This window comes from Lagopus leucura, unplaced genomic scaffold, assembly GCF_019238085.1.
Source record: "Lagopus leucura isolate 7727_CA_CO unplaced genomic scaffold, USGS_WTPT01 Super-Scaffold_810, whole genome shotgun sequence".
NCBI classification, from domain to species: domain Eukaryota; kingdom Metazoa; phylum Chordata; class Aves; order Galliformes; family Phasianidae; genus Lagopus; species Lagopus leucura.
Genome location: NW_024962261.1, coordinates 1,308,047 through 1,328,129, shown reverse-complemented (window position 1 = coordinate 1,328,129; position 20,083 = coordinate 1,308,047). Strand labels below are relative to the sequence as shown.

The 20,083-nt window shown below is 36.8% G+C and overlaps 1 protein-coding gene across 1 annotated transcript in view; it reads right to left on the bottom strand.

The window, feature by feature from the left end:
- MSH3 (mutS homolog 3) overlaps positions 1 to 20,083 on the bottom strand; it is a 107,323-nt gene that overhangs the window by 61,923 nt on the left and 25,317 nt on the right. The window contains exons 9-10 of the mRNA XM_042866254.1: positions 7,475 to 7,587; positions 6,176 to 6,290 (exon numbers count right to left, since the gene is read on the bottom strand). Of these exons, the coding sequence (XP_042722188.1) occupies positions 6,176 to 6,290; positions 7,475 to 7,587 (228 nt within the window). The remainder of the gene's footprint in view (positions 1 to 6,175; positions 6,291 to 7,474; positions 7,588 to 20,083) is intronic.

The window sequence follows — 20,083 nt, the reverse complement described above, 5'->3', positions numbered from 1 at the left end:
TGAAGATCCTCACTAAATGCTTCTGACAAATCAAGTCACGATTGTCTAGGTTAATCACACTACTGACTGCTCTTTACACAAAATCTGGGACGCTCTTTATTGTCTTAGCCTAAAAGGAATGTCTTGCTGGGTATAATTTAAAACTGCTTTCCTGGATTATTGTAAATTTTTTTTAGTGCATGCCATTTCAGCTCTGTGAGGGAGCACTCATACTCCAACTGTTTGGTTAGGAGTACACAGCTGCATTATTGCTTTATATTTAAAAAAAAAAAAAAACAACCCTAAAATTTTCAGAAGCATGAAGTATTCAGAAAGTAACACTATATTCAAGTTGCATGCAGGCGTTCAGTTCTGCTATTAAATTTCTTCCTAAATAATGGGTCAAATTAAAAGTATTTCCTGCAGAATGTTTATTTTTAAAGTTGATTTAACTGAGTGCCCTCAAGAAGTTCAGGGAAAGTTTGAAAACAGAGCTAACTCAGGACTGCACCCACAACCAGCCTTAATAAAACAGAGCTTGGAGGCAAAAGAAGAAATGTCCTCTAAAATACACAAAATTATAAGCAACAAAACAATACTTTCTTTTATGATGTTCAGTCCCAGCTGTTGCTGGCAAAATTAAATAGGAATGACTCTTGACTTCCAATCCTTATAATCAATACTAAATCCTACTCACTCTTCCAAAAACACCTAAGCACCTCTTCTACATCTGCATAGAACTTCTGACCTGGAATTTTCCCATTTGCTGCATTTTGATTTGCCACCAGTCTAGCCTGTGACCTTTTATACCCACTGGATTCAAGGTTCAAGAACTATGCCTTTCTCTTTTCCTAGAAGCACAAAATATGCTTCTCGTGATTTTCAAGACTGGCATTACTGGCTGCAATGTTTCTACGCTTCAACTAGCTGAAGTTCAGTGCGCTTCAAAGCACTGAACACAGAGCATGTCCTGTTCACTGCAAGTGTTCTGTGATGGCATTTGAAAACAACTAACTCTGCCCAATGGCGGGTTTGATTTACTAGTCCTTCAGAAGAAGACATGCTGAAGATGTTCTCATGACGTAAGTTTTGTATATTTTATTTTATTTTATTCAGCTTATCTGAGTTACTCCAACCCTACTATTAATCCTGCTAATTGAGAGCTTGGAGTATATGAGTATGGAGTATAATAGCCAAGATCAACTGCAGAATATGCTTAAGCAACAATTCCAGATGTCACAAGAAGAATGTGTTTTGCTTCCACCCCCACATCTTCTTTCAGCTTAGGATCAGAACTTAATAAAAGTGTGAACAAAGAGTCTTCGTAGGGAATTAAGGGACCAAGTTACATGAGATGGAGGTAGTAAACAAATATTAAGTCAGTGCTGGTTTTACATTGAGAGTGTCAGCACAGCCCTTGTGAGAAGTTCTTGTGTGCCGCTATTTGCCATCTTCTGCACCAGCAAAAATGGCCCTTCAAAATCAGTTCATCTGGAGCACAACACAGTGGTTTCTTCTGCAAGTGAGTTATAAAGGAGTGACTCTTGAACTGTCTCGAATACTTAAACAGTTCAAAACACTCATGATAGAAATAGCTAGTTATTCTACTACTGGTGAGCAGGCAAAGGTAGGATCATGCAGCCTGGGAAGAAAGAAATGAAGAGGAAACAAAAAGCATGTTTCTACTAGAATTTATGAAACTTTTAGGGAATGTTTACTAGGAAGAGATTGATATTCATAAAACAGCTTTTTGGAGTAGAATTGCACTTGATAATGACTATTAGAGGGTTAGTATGATTATTTTAGGACAGTAAACTACATCCTCAGACTTTTATTCTTGCATGCTACCCGTGAAATGTGATCATTTTGGTCTTTATACATTCCAAGAAGCTTATAGGAATATGCACTTCTAAAGCTTTTCTAATTATTTTCTCCGCAGGAGACATTACATATGATTTCACAGTAAGTAACACAGCTCAAGTGAATGCATGTTATTCAGATCAGTGGTTTTCAAATACTATAATTTTGCAAATCTCTAAAAGCTTCCCAGTGAAGCTGCAAGGCCCTGCTTTGAAAGTCTCAGGAATGTACTCAGTACTCAGTACTCAGTACTCAGGAAAAATGGTATCGTAAGGAATGTATTTTATTTCTTCATAGTGTATCACCAAGATACCAAACAGTTAATTGACTTTCCATTCAGACGTTCAAAAAGTCTACTAAACAGCAGATTTTCTTTGCTCAATTACCTTTTACAGACCTCTAGAGTCTATATCTTCAAGACTTCTAAGAATGAATGAACCTATGCATTTAAACAAGAGTTGCAGGAATTTCTGTTCAGATTCGAGTAAAAAACAGCCTCTTCATTTCTCAGAAACTTTAGATAAGACATTTACCACAGTCTAAGTAGTGAAGGACGACGAGCCCAGGTTACATTCACTGTTTAATTAACCAGACTTTTAAATTTGTTGGTGAATATTGCTACAGGGCTAGAAAGTTTGATACGAATCCCTGATGTGACAAGAGTCCAGAAATCCCTAACTAAAAACAGTAACAAAAAAAAGCAAAAATCAAGATTGGAAATACAAAACATAGTACAAGTAAACGTACAAGACAGCCTAGGAAGATGAGGGGAAAAAATAACCTCTATCACTTTTATCCTGAACTAGTTTATCCTTTTTTTCCACTGAACTCACCCCCACAGGGTGGGTGTGCAGCCTTGCTCTTTCCAGATGACTGCTGCCTCAGAGCACTTTCCTTGAATACAGCCTCAGCTTCCTAGTGGAAGAAGTCCCCTCAGCCAATCTTCTTCTGTGTTGTCCAGGGATAAGGCACATCCTTTCCTAAGCACCTCTTCTTAGACCTAGAAACCTCCTAAAATCCTAATCCTAAATTTCAGTACTCTCTTTCTCAAAGTCTCATGCATAGCACATGGGGAAAAATAAATCTATGCAATATCTTATAAACACACAGTTTTCCAAAATATCAACATACAAAAGGTATGGCAGATATATATACTCAGCGTCCTCAATTTCAATGATACGTCCCCTGAAAACTCAAGGAAGACCACCATTTTATGCTGAGAGAACTAATTTTGCCTTCTCTCAATTTCATCTCACAAACTCCTTCCCATTTCTATTATAAATTCAAATAAATCATTTATGCTCTTGTTGAAATCCTCCTCTCTTTCCTTATTTCCCTCATAGCCACTGTAACTGTTCCATCTCCTCTTTTTCACTTCTACCTTCTATCTTCACTGCTCATCATTCTCCAAACCCACAGCTACTCCTCTACTTCAGAAAGACAGCTGGCTCTTCCTTTCCTGAATTTCTTAAGTTTATCTATCACTGGTCAAACCGTAAGGACTACCGTCTCTTTCTTTTCCAATGTGCTAGCAAGCATGTGTGTAATATAAAAATACACTGACACATTTCCCAGCAACTGCTATGCAAATGATTATTTTTTCAAACAAAACTGGGTATTCAACTCTTTGAAAATCTCTCTGAGATATGTACCAGCTTCTTGTCAAAACCAATGAAGGTGTCTCAGTATGTAAAGTATCAGAATACATGATAAAAAAGCTTCTTTTGTTCATTGCTAAATCTATTTTTACTTGCTGCTGGAGATCCAGCACAGCCTAGCCATATCCTAGGGTCTTTCTGTGGCAGAAACATTTTTTCTCTTAATATTTGCTTTGTTGAGGAACTTAAAGCTATATTTTACATTTTTATCTGAAACCAAAACAAAATGAATTTCCCCTCAATAATTGTTACTTGTTATAAATTTCAGCTGGAATTCTCTTGGGACAACGGTGTTTCTCAGAAGTAAATACAAAGGTATAAGGAATTTTTTGTCATTTTTCCTATAAAATAGGTCTTTTTCATCCAAATCTGTACCACATCAATAAACCGAAAACTGTCTCACAGCTCTGACTTCATGCTCACTGACTCATCAGTACATGCTCACTGACCTGAATTCTCCTAGGAATTCTAAGTTGCTTGATAGTGCAATGGAAGTATTTCTTTTCTGCTTCCTTCAGAATCACAGAAAATCCATGAATCCTTTGTTTTAAAGGTTATCTCTTTCCAGTATTTAAGTAGCATTACTAAAGTGAAGTATATGAATTTGAGTTCTTGCTCAGTATATTCGCATTCAATATACGCAAATACGTTGTGACATACAAAAAATGGCAATTAGAAGTCAGTATTGGCAAGATAGATAAAAGCTTCAGAAATAAATGCAGTAGAATCCAAGTTCCTGAGCTCAGGAAAAATGGTATCGTAAGGAATGTATTTTATTTCTTCATAGTGTATCACCAAGATACCAAACAGTTAATTGACTTTCCATTCAGACGTTCAAAAATTCAGATAAAATTTGTCAGAGCAACACACAGCAAGCAAATGTCAACTGTAAGATTTAGTGTTTTTCCTTCTCAGTCTATAATTATATTTGATTTTGAGATGAAACTATTATCAACAACTGTCTGGTAGATAAACCCTCACATAATGACACTCCTCATCTGCTACTGAGTTTATTTCTGTGTGAAATGTGAACTTGTATCCCTCTCCACTGGAAAACATACATTTTGTGATTGAACATAAGGCATTGTGACAATAGTTACTCAGAAGCATGACCAGGAGAGGCATTGTCTGGGAATTCACTTTCTATTTCAGATTTTTCTTGCAAGATTTCTCCAGTTCCTGCCTCACCATCCAAGCATTTTTCCAGACAACCAGCAAAAGGATAAGTGGGAACACCACAGTGCTAGAATGCCACAGATTAGAACACTCCTTGGTGGACGAAGCAAGAAGCCTTAGCAGATACCACAGGAATTGCTTTCTCATTAGGCCTATAAGTCCAGCATACTTTGTTAATATTTTAATGGTGCTTATCAAGGGGAAGGGCAACTTCAGGAAGAAAATCCAAAATACAGAATACCAAACTACAAAAAATTTCCAAATATTTTAGAAGGTATGTGAAAAATATTTAAAGATGATACAAGCAATCATTTTCTAAAAGCTGCTGATTTATTATATATATATATAATGCAGGGAACCCTTAAAAATGAGGCTTGAAATTCTTTGAACATCGTGCAATATGTGCATGATCTGTAACTGACATGAAATAGTTTAAAGACAGGGATCTCTGAGGAGGAGTTCAGTAGAGGGCCACAAAGATGCTCCAGGCCATCTTCTGTATGAGAAAAGGTTGAGTAATAAGGGTCTGTTCAGCCTTGGGAGGACAAGATTGAAAGGGGGTCTGATAAATGTTCATAAATGTCTAAAGAGAGGCAAATGGATGAGGCCAGGCATTTCTGGGTGATGTGTAGAGATAGGTCAAGGAGTAACAGCCTAAAACTTGAACATAGAAAGTACTGTGTTAACATGCAAAAGAATTTCTTTACAGTAAGGATGGCAGAGCACTGGAACAGGCTGCCCAGACAGGTTGTGGAGTCTCCTTCTATGGAGATATTCAAGATCTGTCTGGAAGCCTACCTGTGTCACCTATTGTAGGGTACCTGCTTTAGCACTGGGCTTGAACTCGATCTTTTGCGGTCCCTTCTAATCCCTGCAATTCTGTGATTCCGTGATTTGTCACAGAGCTGGAATATGCTAAATGTCTGTTTTCTTTTTAATTGTTAGCTAGATTCAATAATTTAAACAGACATGCTGAGTGCTGTCTAAACTTGCAACATCAGCATTTATATCTGCTTCTAAGGCTACAAAAAGAGAGCATGATTTACACACCTCTATGGAAAAATAAAACAAATCTTGCAAAGCTGAATTACAGCATAAAAAAGAGGTTTTAAAAACCTGCCAAAAAAGCACAATACTTGTTCACAGAGTAAAGCTGAGACTGAAATATAATTGCTAGTATTTACTTACAAAATTTACAGTTTCCTTCCTAGTATCTACAAGTTTTTGCTCCTTGTTCATTTTTAATAACACTTGCCTGCAGTACCTGTTCATTTACATTACTGACAGTAATGACTGTAAGAATATACTCCAAGAATATTTTCACAAAACTCCATTTGGGAAGAAAAAAAAATCATTTGATTCTTCCAGTTCTGATTAGAAACTTGATTTTTTTTTAAAGTTTATTTAAATCATTCTGAGTGAGTTCATTTCATTTAAGGCAAGTTGTCTGATAAAAGTTACAAGATATCTCTGGTAATTGCTTTGATGGAAACGCAACTTACCTTGGATTGTAAAGCATCTTTTCCAAATTAAATTCTTTGAGGTATGCAATTACTGCTGCCAGAGCACAAATAATAGGTTTATCCAAGCTTAGTATTACAGATAGTTTTTGAGGACCTAAAAAAAAACAACAAAAAACAGTTAAATCACTGTTTACTACCTATGCGTTTTAGAAAAAGCATAATCAATTTTTCAACTTAATTGAACAGAAATCTTAATTATACATACAGTGTACTATGCTATCTATAAATCAACATAAATCATGGTTCCAAAAGAATGTACACCTTGACAATATTGCAAACAAATTATGAAATATTAAATACTGGATTCCACAGGTTTTTCCTCAGAAGAACAATTAACAGTTGGCATAATAAATTTCTAAATATACAAACTAAGAACTGAATTCTGAAATCTCCATTACTGTAGGCAACATCTACACAAATTAAAAAGAATAAAAATGCCTGGTGATTTACGTGTCTCAACAAGTCTACACAATAAGGTTTCATCTTGGTAAAACAGATATTTCTATTAGATAGTTCTTCTGCATCTAGAGGGTACTCTAGTACAGTGTATGTTCCAGATGTGACAATAGGAAAATTTACTCCATCAATCTCATTACGAAAGGGTACTTTTGAAGCCTTATATAATAAAGGTTTGAGAAAGAAACCTTAAGAATGTCAACAAATACATTGAAGAACTGAAGAAACATTTCAGATATTGTATCATTTCCATCATTTCCATCAATTTGCTACATATGTGGAATTTGTACTTCTCCTAACATATGTGCTCATGACATTAAAAAAAGGATGCCAACATTGATTTCTATGTAAGCAGTGTTCATTTCTAAGGATTCTTCAAACTCCAAGGTTGTCCCAGTGTGCAAAAAGTGAAGCAAAAGCAGCAAGAGGCTTGCATGGGATGAATAGGATGCTATCAGGAGGAACGCACAGACACTGCTCAAGCTTGCTGGGCTTAGGAAAGTCAGAGGACACCTGGAATTGAAAGTGACAAAGTACATGAAGAACGGAAATAAGACAAGGGAAGATATAGGCCTGCTGCCAAATGGGCAGTGAATGTGGTGAAAAAGGATATGGAATGTTTTCTTTACTAGTAAGATTTGCCTTGCAAATTTCTAGGCCTCTGAAAGCAGTGGCAAAGTCTAGAGCAATCAAGATTTATCCTTCATGCATAGGATCAAGTTAGGGAATATTTCAATACATCGGAAGTAGCCAAGTCTATGAGTCCTCAATGTGTCCTCATGTACAAGCTAACAGGAATGCATCAAAGATGTTCTGACATACCTGTGATATCAGGCACCTCTTTTGCATAAAAATCAGTAACCAATTGGAAAGCATGACTGTATTCAAAATGGTAGTTTTCTATCCTTTCTATCCTAATTCTGTCATCTCGTAACCTGCAAAGAAAAAAATAACTGAATGACTTCCAGTATTTATGCTCTCTTCAAAAAGAAAGCCTTGGTAGGTTACAAAAAGGTGGACTTTATTTCTTCTTCCAATTGAGAATGGATAAAGACTGGAGAGATCAGCTGCACAGATGGATTGGGAACTTTTAAAAGAGATCTTAATGCTTTAAGCTTTTATTTTTTCCACTGCAAAAGAAGAAATGTATAAAGGAATGAACAACACCAAAAAAAAGATAAACCAGCAACGTAAAACTTGCCCAAAATAGACTTAAAGAAGTCATCAAGTTTCCCTGCAAGGCAAATATATTTTCATAAATTATAACAAGTATTGGCTTTATCTGTTCTTGAAATCTTATGATGATTAAGCAATTAAGTCACGCATGTTATATATCACATCATTTAATTATGCTTTATTTGTGAAGGCATTCTTCTCTGACATGTAACATTATAACATTAAGCTTTCGCGCTTTTTCTTATATGCAGCAGAAAAAGCATTGCTCTCATTTATTTTCTAACTATCTGAAGATTCTTATCTTGTGCTCAAATTAAAGATTTCATTCAACCTCTTTGCAGAGGTCACAAGCTCAGCATTCCCATGGTTCTCTCTCACTCTGCTGCATTTGATCAGCATATCTGAAGTTTTCAAAGGATGGATATGTAATTCTTAGCATACTCCTTACTCCAGAACAGAGAGAAAGGAAAAACAAAAAGCAGTTTAGCTTAAATTCTGACTTCCAGCCAGCTTGAAATCTGTTTAACACATTTTTGCAAAACTGCCCCTTTGCGTTATGACCACTGCATCATACTTCCAAGGCCGTAATTGTTGCATACATTCTCCAGCTTGCCCTGCAAAAATTACCATCTTTTATACTACTCATATAAGTTGTCAAGGATGTTAAAAATAATAGTCTAGACCTTCCAACATGTTCCTCCCAGTTTAACAGCATCAGCAAATGTAGCAAATTTAGCATTCCAACACTGAGTCATTTAAATGAGTTCTGCTCAATGAATCTTCCTTGCTGACAGCAAACAACAGAGAACTACACCTGCAGAGGATTCCAGCCAGTTTTGACACCCATGAGAAATTATTCCTTTTTTTTTTTTAATTTACTGTGACCGCTGCTTCCCCCAGCCTACTAATGTAAGATGGTGGAAAAACCTTTAATTATTACAACATGTATAAGATAACAGTTGTTCAGTACCTGGATCAAGAGATCTGAGATGCCAAAATCTGAGTCAATGAAAATTGCATGTTTTGTGTTTATACACACAGCTTTTTTACGCTGGGTGCTTTTATGAACTGCTAACTGAAATTAAAATTGAATGCCACAATATCAGCTAAATGTATATAGCTGATAAATAACAGCTGAAAATAAACCATAAAGCCAAAAAAACCCTTGCAATTTCTGAGCATAATCATACATACACAGCGCATCCACCAATGCACTGAACTAGTAACTAGTAGAAAGTGCCAGTAAAAGATGCATATAAAACAAACCTACTTGGAATCAGAGTATCCAAGCTCCGGTTTCATATTATAATATGACATGAATTAACCTAGTACTCCTAGCACACTGGAATTATGCCAATCAGAGGGATGTGTAGGTGTTGCATGAAGGAAACAAATCAATACTCTTCTCACAGAGCTTTTCAACTTACAAGAAAAAGGACAGTTTTCTGCATTACATACTCCCATGTGAAAGGATTAATACATCGCTGAGGCTCAGTTCTTAAAAATTAGAGTTATTTTCCTATAGCATGCGTTCTCAGCACATCCTAGATGATCCCTTGCTTATTTTAAGTGCTTTAGTTTAGCTGACATCCAATTAGTTTTCAATCTTTAGACCCACCAGAACTCTCTTTGCTCCATCCCTATTCAAAATGTGTAAACATTTTTAAAGCAATTGGATTTCTATAAAAGACAATTAGTCTGTTTCTCAACCTCTGGTAGTAACTAGCCATTTTCTTCCTTGTATCGTTCACTTGCTCCAGCCTTCACTAACAATCTACTTCAATACATCCATTTTACTAAATGAGTAAGTGTACTCAATACAACACTTTACAAGAACACCACTTAAGTATTATGCTTCTTAAAATGTGTTAGATCCTATCCAGAGCTTAGCAGAGTACATGTCTCTGAATCAATCCTGTGAGAGAGGAGATCTTTTCCTTTGACTGTGGGTGAGCAGAGACTTAAAGAAATTCTTGTAAAACAAGATTTTATTTTTCATTAGTACTTAGTATGCTCTCGTAACGCTGCCTTTGGAAAAACAACACAAGGCCTGCAGAGATAATTTTTCAGAACTGAAGTCAAACTGAGGTGTTTTGGAGAGTAGTTCATTGGATGATTCACACCACCTGCCTGTTTTTAAAGAGTTAAAAATGGTCATTATCTGTCATGCATTTGTAATTTTCTTTCATTGCATAACCAAACTTATCAAATTCTATAAACTCCAGCAAAAATTAGCTTGACTGACTTTTGCTTGTTAGCTTGACTGTAATAATTTTGTTCATCAGCTATACTTAAAGGAAACTGTCCAAATTAGAATTAGACCATTCAGTTATTTGTAAAGACCTTCATGTATTTTAGTATTTCTATTCCAGATACAAGCATTGTGAAACAAATAGCAGACACCCCATCTATCTTAAAGTATATGATACTTTGGCTAAAGTAAAAAAAAAACAAAAAACTGTAAGATTATCCATTTCTATTAAACATATGGAAAAACCTCAATTTTTATGAAAACAAAATTTGCCACAGAAAGTTTTTGTGTCTGTCCTTCACTTAGCCACATGATCACCCACAGGACGTTTTTGTGATTGCAGCCAGAATGATATGTTCTTGCTTTATCTCTCCAGCTACCAATGCCTATTTCAATCAGAAGTCAATTTTCTATCAACTTCTGTAAACATCATTCTTGTCAGAACATCTGCAACAAATTGCTTTTAAAAATTCATACGACATTTTATTGATAGCCTTTGCAGTATTTCTCAGAAGAAACAATCCTTGTAGTTCTACAACACTGAACTTCTCAGCGACCTTCCACACTCCTTGAATAAACATTTCTGAAATGAACCTGTTTCAGAATTTCAAATCATCAAGTGAAGTTGTGAAGGAATCTCTAGTGCCCCTTATCAAACTCCCTGCTCTCAAAACTGCACTGGGATCTTATGCAGAACTGTCTTTACTGACCACATAGGTTATGGAAGTTGTCTGAAGAGGTGATCATCAGCCACTGTTAAGTGCATGAAATCAACATGCTGACAGGTAAATTTGTAATGAATGGGATTCTAACAAATACACACACACACACATTTCCATATAAAAGGCAAAAGCTCACCACAGCATTCTCAGTAAAATAGGAGGCACTTCATTACTGTGTACAATTCAAAATTAAACATGCATACGCATTAAACTTTGCATAAAGTATGCAAAGACTAAGTTTTTATAAAGAAGGAAGGCCTTCCTAGGGAAAAGTAAGAAACCCACGAGACTTTTACCCTGTAACTACTACCTTGCCATACCCATTCCACTTAGGGAGCCTTTAAATACTGGGAAGTTGTATATCCATGTATATCCATACATCAGCATTCAAGTTTACAAAAGATACTGAATTTTGGAGGACAGATATTTTTATTACTAATGCTAACCACAGACTTAGAAATAGTCTGCTACGTAAATTTTCTCACACATTTTTATTCAAACTGCCCTTTGTGCTTCTCATAATCCATTCTGCTAGCATCACCAGTGTGCCACTCTATGGAAAATGTGCCTACTCCACACAGAAGAGCAAGGTAACCTGAGTATCTTAATCCCTTCAGATACCCAGTATTCAGTATGACTTCTTATTAGCATGCTGAGCAGAATTGATATTTGCTTTATGTTTCATTATAGCATTGCCTTTGTTAGGCAATTTGTTTCTTGCTCAGGGGCTGTAGCTTTGAACTTTTCTATAAGAACAGGAGAACAATCATCCTTCCTTTTTTGGTCAGTCTTGGCATGGAGCTCCAGTAGCTTTTCTGGCAACATCTCAATGACATTTCCAGGCAGCTGTTCTTTTGGCACCATCTGCATACATTTTTAGAAGCACAGCTTTTTTCTCCTGCCACAGTAAAGCACTTTCCCATATTTACTCTCAGCAACCTTCAGCTACCAGACAGTACTGCTGCAAGGATAATGGCCACACAAAGACCTACTCTGAGCATCTGCCCGTCTCAAAATGATATAAACCACTGATGCCAGTAATAACCAAACAACAATTATCATGTGTGTGCATCCATATACTACATTCCACTATACATACATACATTTCACCCCATATCCTGTACAAACATCCTGTCCCAAAGCCATCACTATCTCAGTAAGCAAATCTGACACACTTTTATGCACATGTTTGTAAATACAGACATAAAGAGAAAACTTGGGGGAAATTCCTTGCTTGTCTTTTACTGTCTATCAAAATATCAACAGCTGCCAATATGTGCATCTTGACTTCCTTTCAGTCACCTTAGCAAAATTATGGCTGAGCAGAAACTCCAACATAACTGCAGTTAAATGCAGTTTGTATTTCAAATTGCAGTTTGCAATCAACCAAAAAAAAAAAAAAAAGGGGAAGAAAATTTTCTTTTAGCTTTAGGAAGTTGGAGATAGGTGCTGTCTGATAACAGATAGGCTATCAGAAAAGCAAAGGCTATTTGGGGTAGGCATTGTATGATTCTCTATGCCTTCAATGAAAACAAAATTAGGTACTACAGAATAAAATACAAACACAGATAGGGCTCCAGAAACTACTGTGTCAACAGATGGACACAGACAAGCTGCCTCTTCCAGTCTCCTTCCATTTGCCTATCTGAAGAGAAATATCATGGAAATCTGGAATAAAAGATCAAGAACTATTAGGAGAATATTTCTAAGCACATGCAATGCAAGATAAAAAAAAAAAAAGCCAGCAAGGATTTATCAAGAAAAAGAAAATTCGCTCAGATTAACTTAATTTTCTTCAACAGCAGAGTAACAGATTCAGCAGAGTGAGGAGAGACTCTGGGACACTAACTTTTTACATGGGTAGATGGTGATAGAACAAGGAGGAATAGCTTTAAACTAAAAATGGGGAGATTTAAGTTAAATGTTAGGGAGAAATTCTTTACTCAGAGGGTGGTGAGGCCCTGGCACAGGCTGCCCAGAGCAGCTGCGAATGCCCCATCCCTGGAGGTGTTCAGGGCCAGGTTGGATGAGGCCCTGTTCTAATCTGATCTTCGGATGGCAGCCTTTCCCATAGCGTGGGTTGGAACTGAATTTAAGGGTTGGTCCCTTCCAACCTAACCTGTTAGTTAACACTGTTCCACAAAATATTCTGACAGCCGATTTACAGAAGCTTGATTTATATGAAAACATTTTTACAGAGTGTGCACAAAACTGATTGGAGAATAGAATACCCAGAAAAGTACCAGGATCTCACCACCAAAACATATTTTAGAAAGATCCGTGAAGCTTAATGGCACAACATTATGGTAGCATTCAGTACTTCAGTTATCAAGAAAAAAAAAAAAAAAAAATCACACAAAGGACAACTCCAGTTGCAAATTATATGAGGCTGATGTGACTGCAAAGAAAGTTAGAAAACCAGACTTCAACTCAAAGTGCTCTGACATGCTGGCGCAATTACCTATAATATGTGAGTTCTCTCAAACACACAGAACTGTGAAAAAACATATGCACAAGTAGAACGTGGAATGAGCGTGCAGAAGCTCTAACTTCTAATGCAGGAGTTCTGTTCATTAACCATCCAGAGCATATGTAGTTTACTTGTACAATGACAGCACTGAGAGGTTCCTATCCAATGAATTTTTAGTCATCTGCAGTGTCTTATGCATTGTTTGCTGCACTGTTACCCCCCATCTGTGATTTCCATTGTGATAGTTTGTTCCCAGAATCACCACTGACATGGTTCCTTTTTTCAAGACTAAACCAACCTGTTAAAGAAATCCTCTCTTTTGTGTGAACTTCCAATAAACAAAAAATTCCTAAAGCAACATCAACTGCAAAAACAAAACAAAACCAAAATATAGGAACACGTTTCTAACACTAACAAATATTCATTCAGACACAACCCACTATGAAAAATGTCTCTCTGAATCAAAGCGCAAGCAAGGACAGAGTGAAGACGTGCATCCAATCCATTGCTTTGGATAGCTTGGGCTGACCCCTGAGTCTTGACTCACTTTTCTGAACACCATTTCCCAGCCTTGATTAACAGATCTGAGACTACTATTTTTGCCCTGAATTTTCTGTAATCGGTTACATAAATTCAAGGGCACATTTCTTTTTCAAAAAGATGATTTCATTGTGATACCTTTCTGTCACAGAACAGTTAAACAGATTTCAGATGTATGCTATACTGCTCTCCTAGAAACTCTTGGGGAAGAGAAGACTCTGGGATGGATCAACCGCAGTTACAGCCTGAACTCCCTTGAGTAGCACAATTTGGAGTTGTGCAGGATGATGGCATGTTAAAAGCAATACAGCAACACCAAGAACAGAACAACTACAATTGTTTTTAACTGAAACCACCACAAGAAGCTGACTGCCAAAGTTCTCATGGATGTGATATGTGCTAGAAATATGTAGAGAACTGGTGTTCTTGGAGAAGCATGGCAAAAGTGATGTTTAGGGAAAAAAGATTTAATTCAGAGAAGCAACCCCAGGGGTGAAGAGTCCCACCCACACAAACACTTGTAAGAAAAACCAGAAATGTAATCCAGGAACTTATACCAATATTTTAATCTCTTTATATATTTCTCCCGGAAGCCAACTGTAATTGATGCTGAAATATTTGCTCTTACAAAGATGATAGTCTTCTGCAAAACACTGTTACAAAAGCTCATGTAAAAAAAGGCTTAAGATAATTTTATAATTGAACAGAAAATCTATAGCATTTTAATACTAATTAATACTATTTTCAATTATCGTGTAACACAGTAATAAATGACTCTCAGGACTTCCCAAAAATTGTCAAGCGTTTTTTTGGTGTGTGTGTGTTCTGTAGTTGTTTTTTGTTTATATGTTTTTAAATAAAAGGGACTTGTCAGGAACTGTTCACACCAAAAGAAAATAGGATGGCAAACAGAAAAACTGAGTACTGCATTACATATTCTGTATCACATCTTTTCCTTAGATAGTTAAAAAGATTTGAAGTGCTTCATAACTTCAGCAATAAATTAAATAATAGGAAGAGAGTGACTACAACTGAAAGACACCAAGAAATACTGGCCAGGAAGATAGAAAGAAAAGATAATTTAATTACCTCAGAATAAAATGAATTTTGAAACTCATATACAAATGATTACAATGAATTAGGGACTATCACCTTGTCCAAAGAGTAGCATTTCTAATATCCCCCTCACAATCCTACACCTCCTTCACAGTGTTATACACCACTGTAAAATAGATGTACTACTCTGCTTCTTAAGGTCGTGTTACCAGGTCATGCTTGTGTTGCTTGACAGGAATACTAAACTCTTCCATTCTGAACAGCAGAAATTTTTGAGCACAAAGCATTTCAGTTTCCCTTCTAAGCCTTCTAAAAAGGTTTCTCACCTATCAGATCTTGTGGTGAAGTCATAACCATTGTGCTTCTGTCAAAGCGCTACCTACTACCACTAAAACTCACCACTATAACCTCGTTCTGGGAACAGGCCGGTGGAGGAAAGCTTGGTAGAACATGTCTTATTCAAAGATCAGTCTTCCCTAGGAACAACCAAATTCACTTTGAACAAAGTCAGTTCAACGTTTAGCAAAGTTTCTCATACATCTTACTAATCTCTCGTCTCTTACGCCATGTCTGAGCAAAAATCTCTCAGGCATTCTTAGTTTAACATATTTGAAATATCACTGACCCGTGAACATTTAAAATTATTTGGAACCTACACACACATAAGTAAAATATTTAGCAGTTTGTCCAAGAAAGGTAACGTTATTTAAATAATCATGAATTAAAAGCAGTTGGCTACAAGACAAAGTATTTCTGGAAAGATTCTTGAATCCAATCTAATCACAGGATTAAAGAGAACTCTGGGCTAAATACTGTAGAACATATCAGCTGCAGAACATCTGCAATGGTGCTAAGGAGAACTGCTGAAGCACAAACAGTGCCTATGCTCCGGATATGAATAAAAGCATATCCTATCGCAATGATAGAGAACATAAATGGGAATTTGAATGGAAGTCATCATCTGCTTATGAAACACCTTTTCCAAAGATTACATAAGAATTAATGGAGACGTTGACAGAGTCCATCCATGTATCTGTTATAAATCATTTCGAACTAACCTCCCACACTTCTACTACAACTCTACCTGCCAAGAACTGTCAAAAACATGAATCTTGTTCTTCGATCAGCATGAGAATTGTGGTAGAAATATACTAGGAGCACTAAACATGTAACAAAAACTGTGCCAAAAAAGTAAATTGCTTCTGCAAGCAGAAAGGCCATACTCAGATTTTCCCCTCATTAGTGTATTGATACCAGTTAGGTTAAGAGCTAGGTTCTGTTCAGTCTCTTACACATCTTCCTATGCTCTGCAGAAACAGTATACTTGCTGCTTGGATTTCAACTTTGTATAAGCAAAGTTCGTAATCTTCTATAATAAAGAAATACATACATGCTAATAGCAAAGCAAAAGAGAACTATTACAAGAAGACAGTCTATCTGTTTTGTTTGGCTGTACTGGTGTATTGCACTGATAGAAACGTGGAGGTCCCCCAGGGACAGCCTGAAGCAGGGCGAAGGCCAGGGAGCAGATGGCTGTACTTTCCATGCAGATGTCATGTGGGAATGGAAGAGCTGAACTGCCTCCAGGAAGAATCCATCTATGCCTTGTTTGCATTACATAAAGTAATATGCTGACCCCTATCTGGAAACTGATCAGCAGTCAAAATTAGCTACATGTAACTAATTTGGCACTCTGCTCCATCACTTTGTGTTCACAGCTGGAGAAATCCTGATACACCGAAGAAACAAGTAGAAACTGGAAATTTTCTTTTTTCAGTTTACTAGAAGTGCAGATCACAGTTCAGACCAGAAACAAGTGCCTAAAATTTCTTGCATGCATTCTTCAGCCATGTGCTGCCAGGAGAGACTTAACTTGTTCTCAAATGTCACCCAGTAATACACTTCCAAAGATGTGTATTTCTTTTAAGAAAAAAAAGAGGAGTGCTAAATCCTCTTGACTCCTTGCATGACACTGTAGGATTACAAGCAAACTAAAAAAAAGAAATTAAACAGAAAAAGTGAAAAAAAAAATGCAGTCCATAACATCTCACTTGAATTTTCATTTGAAAAGAAAGTATACATTACTGCTTCCAAATTAAGCTGACAAGTCATTATATCTGGCACAGACATGGACTCATGGTCTCATGACTCATGGTCTAAACCACCATTATTCTAAGAAGCTATAACGAAAAGGAGAAAAATAAACCAAACTATCTGTTTTCAAGGTGTACATCATTTTATCCAGATATTTTTTGCACAAGATTTGATATTCTCAGTTATTTTTTCATTATTAACTATTTGCAAAATAAATATCTGATTTATATCCAGATTTGAAACTTCTGAGTAGCTATTCCCTTAGGTATTATCTATCCTTAAAAAAGGTGGGAAATATATTCAGCCAAGCTGCAAGACAAAAAAGCACACAAATAAAACAGTGTATACACAGCACAAGAGTGCATATCAGAGTCATTAAATAGGTCTACAGAAACCAACAATAAGAACATGGCTAGACTATGCTGTGCCAACTGTAATTGAGCTAGCAGAAGTAAATGAATAATATTAAGCACAATGCTTCATAACTGCTGGTATTTTCTGGTGCTTATTCACCTATTTCTTTTGTTCTTGTTCTTCTTGTTTTTTTTGTTTTTTTTTTTGCTATGCAGGTTAAGACTCTAAGGGACTTTGGTACGTATTATGTGCAAAGAGAAAGCAAGCAAACATACCAAGATAAGGTAATTTTAGTACAATAAAGTCAGATCACTCTTTTGGCAGTGAAGACCAACTCATACTGGGCTACACTGGGCCAAGTATGATGAAATAAAGAGAAATGGGTATTTCACTTTTTTTTTTTTTTTTATTTGTAAGACCTACCAGTTTGGACCTCCAGTATACGGCACACATCAATAAACTGATGAAATACAGAGGGGCAGCTCTAACGTGATTAGTGAGCTAATCAAATGAAGACAGATTAAATAAACTGGGCCTACTTGATAGGGAGAAAAATAAGGCGGCAACTTCTACCTAAAAGGCATATAAAAAATCCTGGAACAGAAATGTGTCAGAGGCACACAGTGAAAGGACAAAACCAGACGGCCACAAGTTGCAATGTATTCAAAATACTGCTTGGACTTGAGAAAAAAAAATCTTCCCCACAAAACCAGTTAAGCAAGGTAAAACCTGGTAAAGACACTCTGGGGATTCTGCCATTCCTGAGGATATTCCAAGCTGGACTAAACTACGTGTGACCTGATCTAACACTGAAGACAACCCTGCCTTGAGCACAAGGTTAAATAAAATTACCTCCAGAAATCCTATCCAAGTCACTTTTTCCCAGGATTCAAAGAAATAAATGATTCAACCAAACTGTGAAAGCTATTAAATGCAATATAAGCCAGACACAGCTTACCTCCACAAATTAGAACAAGGACGTATGGGCCAGCCAAGCAGCCTTTCTTACTTGACACCATCATTTACTAAGCTGCTTGCTCTGTGCTGTAGGAAAGAGATGAGCTCAGAAACGAGCAGAGGCTGGAATAATTATGGTTCTAGAGTTGGACTGTGACTACACTGTGATCTTATACAGCATCTACTTGTATAAATTCCTTCTCACATATCTGAGAGACTCAATTAAGGTTCTGAGCTGTGGATGCTCTTTGGAAAAGAGACTCATTTTCCATGCAGAAATTCTCTTTGTAGTATCCTGACTTAGAGAACTTCGATTATCCAGTAACTAGGTGAGGAAGAGATATGCATTCCCACTTGCTCTGGGATAACGTCACACAGAACAGGACAGGGCATTCAATTTAAGCTGATTATTTAACCATATTTTTCTACTGAGAGTGTGGCACAAAGTCTCTTATATTTTGATTTCTGGCATGCATAGCTAGCTATTCACGTTTCATTTTCCTCTCATGCCTTTGACAGCATCATTTGAACTGACTCCAACTGAAAGGATATGACAGATTATGTAACTATTCAATCTACCATGTTTTTCTTATTTTTTTTTTCCCCTCTCTATTTGGAAGATCAATGTTTGGAATATCTAACATATTCAAGTTCCATCTAACTGTACAGAAATAAAAATATTATGCTATAAAAAGATCATGCAGCTCTCAACATTTGTAACTGCAGATGTAATTACAGATCATAAATAAAATATTCAGCATCTCCACCTGCAAATGAAACCCACAGTGTTTTGAAGAAGCTTCAATAATGAAAATGTATGTTACTACAAAGTTTGCCGCTGTAGATGGTCTATACCTTCTAAGCCATATCTTCCTTTCAAGGAAAGATCCAGCTGTGGTGCTTCTACAGCACTTTTAGCAACCAGCTCACGAAAAGAAAACTAGAGTAACGAATGATTCCATTAAGGCCCCTTGTGTACTTGGAATGAACACTGGAAACTTAAAGGACAAAACACATTCAACCCATGCAGTAAAAACCTGTATGTTTTTGGATGTTAACATATAACAATCATAGAATCACAGAATGTTCTGGGTTGGAAAAGACCACAACGATCAAACTCCCTGCTCTGTGCAGGGTCGCCAACCACCAGATCAGGCTGCCCAGAGCCACATCCAGCCTGGCCTTGAATGCCTTGCAGGGATGGGGCATCCACAACCTCCTTGGGCAACTTGTTCCAGTGCTTCACCACTCTCTGTGTCAAAAAAATTCCTCCTCATATCTAACCTAAACCTCCCCTATCTTAGTTTAAAACCATTCCCTCTTGTCCTATCACTATCCACCCTCATAAACAGCTGTTGCCCCTCCTGTTTATATGCTCCTGTCAAGTACTGAAAGTCTCTTTTCCAAGCTAAACAAGCCCAGTTCGCTCAACCTTTCTTCATGGGAGAAAGGTGCTCAATTTAATAAGATCTCTTCTTCAGCACATGCCGGACACATTCCAAACACAGGACCAAAACTTCAGAAACACGCTGCTGACACAGGATTTCTAGTATAAAATAAGGAAAACCCATCCACATACAATCAGAATTGCTCAGGTTGGAAAAGACCTTAAAGATCATCAAGTCCAACCACAACCTAACCATACTACCCTAACTCTAACAACCCTCCACTAAATCACGGCCCAGAGCACAATATCCAAACTGATTTTAAACACATCCAGGGATGGTGACTTCAACCACCTTCCTGAAGAGCCTATTCCAGTGCTTAACAACCCTTTTTTAAAGAAGTTTTTCCTGATATCCAACCTAAAC